At 35.9% G+C, this 2319-nt stretch overlaps 1 protein-coding gene across 1 annotated transcript in view; it reads left to right on the top strand.

Annotated features, from left to right (window-relative positions):
• Nucleotides 1–261: 261 nt before the first annotated feature.
• The window catches only part of LOC104802331 (cysteine synthase, chloroplastic/chromoplastic-like), a 10658-nt gene continuing 8600 nt past the window's right edge, over nucleotides 262–2319 (top strand). Inside the window, exons 1-3 of the mRNA XM_010525882.2 lie at nucleotides 262–582; nucleotides 1269–1378; nucleotides 1464–1521. Coding sequence (XP_010524184.1) covers nucleotides 322–582; nucleotides 1269–1378; nucleotides 1464–1521 — 429 coding nt within the window. The 5' untranslated portion in view covers nucleotides 262–321. The remainder of the gene's footprint in view (nucleotides 583–1268; nucleotides 1379–1463; nucleotides 1522–2319) is intronic.

Below are 2319 nucleotides of genomic sequence, written 5' to 3'. Positions count from 1 at the left end.
ACTTGGCTCCGTCCTCAGGCATTATATCAAAAATACCCTTAAAATGCTTCAACACCTACTCTTGTGATCATGTGACCAATGTGACCGAAATATAGTGTGGTCACATATTGATCTCATTGTTCATAACATTAAATTTATGATGTTTTAATCAAATGATTAGTAAGATATACAAGGTATAAATATAATGAATTAGTGTGATCACTATAAATTTAAATTTAACGTTATAATCGATAAAAATCAAAATATGACAGGATAGGTCTAAGTAGCTGTACAGTGTCCCAATTGCGAGTCAGATTCACAGGCGAAGGCGATAGAGCACGTATGGCGATGGCAGCTTCGTCTTCCTCTTCTCTCCTCCTCAATCCATTGAGTTCTCGCCTCCGGAACTTGCCGGAGCTCTCCTCTCTCTCCTTCACCGCCGCGGGCGCTCTCGATTTCGGCTCCGCGGCTTTGGTGCTGAAGAACCAGAGACGGAGGTGTGTGACTGTCTCTTCCCGTGATCGATCTGTCGTTTGTAAGGCGGTGTCTGTGAAGCCCGAGGCTGGAGTTGAAGGGCTCAACATTGCCGATGATGTCTCTCAGGTGAGATGGTTTTTCTGTCGGATGATTGCTGTTGGTTTGTTCGTGAACTTAATTTCTTTGTTACGAAAGCTAAATTCTGAGTGGATGCGCGGATGTTTCAATACTGTTTCATTTCGGGGGGAAATCTGATGTGGGTTTTGTTCGAAGAACCAGATTTTGAATTTGATTGCTTCGTTATTGCATCATCATTGATGTTTTAGGCGCATTGGGAGTTATGATTTAATACGATAGAGAAGAATACAGTCTGTCTCCATCGTTTTTCATCGATTCCTTTTGGGTCTGGGGAATTTCGGACAGTTATGGCATGAATCTGTTGGCTTGGTACTTAACACGGAAGGCTTTGTCCTAATTCTCAAAAATATTTCCTGTTCTTGTGTGCGATTCTTTTGGTTAGAACGAGGTCATGTTCTAATATGCCGGAATGAGTGATGTGTTTAGTTGTTTACCATAGATTCATAATCCTGAGATCTTTCAAATCTGATTGCCGTTATAACGTGGAAGTTTGAGGCTTTGCCTGAACTGGGAGATGCAGTGTCTTATGTCATATCGAGTATACAGTTTTAGTTTTTTCTGTGTTTTCCTTATCAAGTTTGACAGATTGCTTTTTGGAGTTACTCTTAATAATCTAGAATGGATTCAGAATCTGCTAATATATATTTTTTTTTAATTATGATGTGATGATTCAGCTTATCGGGAGAACACCGATGGTGTACTTGAATAACATAGTGAATGGCTGTGTTGCAAATGTTGCTGTTAAGCTTGAAATCATGGAGCCATGTTGCAGTGTCAAGGATAGGTGTGTAGTTGGTGTTGTTTGTGATTTGTTCACATGATACTAGTTAAACCTATCAAGTCTGAACCTTTGATTGCATTGGTTTCAGGATTGGATACAGTATGATCACTGATGCTGAGCAAAAAGGACTTATAACACCTGGAAAGGTATGGATCATAGAATAGTCATGCTTGCATTTTGACTTAAGCAGGGGTTGGGGAGCTTTCAGATGATAGACTTTTTCAAATGGGCTAATAGTGCCAGACTTAATGGGACAAATCACATTCCTAAATACATACGTTTTTTTTTCAGATCAATCGCGTGATTATTGGTCCTTGTTCTTGAGGGAAAAAGATATTATGATCGCTATTGTATATTCTTTAACCAGACTTCTATTTGACGTTTGTGTAAACTATTTCTCAACTGTAACTGGTTCTTTCCTTCTAAGGGGACGACTGGTTGCCCCGCCGTCATCCGTTGCGGAGCGGTTGCGATTTCCGGCAGTTGCAAGCGATTGAAAAAGTGACTGGTTAAACCGCAACCAACCGCAACCGCAACCAAACTTGTGTTTACTAATCGCAGCTTCCAACTTGCTTTTTGGTAGCGGTTTCCGGCGTTTTGACAAAAAAACTAAAATATTTTTATTAGAAATTATATAAAACATTAATATATATATATTGGTGATGATTTTGTTTAGTGTTATGATTTGATATTATTTTTTAGTATTATATTTTAATAAAAAAATACAATAGTATAATTTTTAGGTTTAATAATGATTATTTTTAATAAATTTTATAATAAAATTATTTTTTTTACTTAAAAATAAACTAAATTGATATTATTTATATTTTAAATTTATTATTTAATTATTATAAATTTAGTAAATAATTTTTATCAAATGATACGAAAAATTTAATTAAAACTATTATAAAAAATTATTTTTAAATAATATTTTTTTTGACAAT

Source organism: Tarenaya hassleriana, unplaced genomic scaffold, assembly GCF_000463585.1.
Source record: "Tarenaya hassleriana unplaced genomic scaffold, ASM46358v1 Cleome8, whole genome shotgun sequence".
Lineage (NCBI taxonomy): Eukaryota > Viridiplantae > Streptophyta > Magnoliopsida > Brassicales > Cleomaceae > Tarenaya > Tarenaya hassleriana.
Note: the sequence above shows the minus strand (reverse complement) of the source record. Positions and strands in the feature narration are given on the sequence as shown.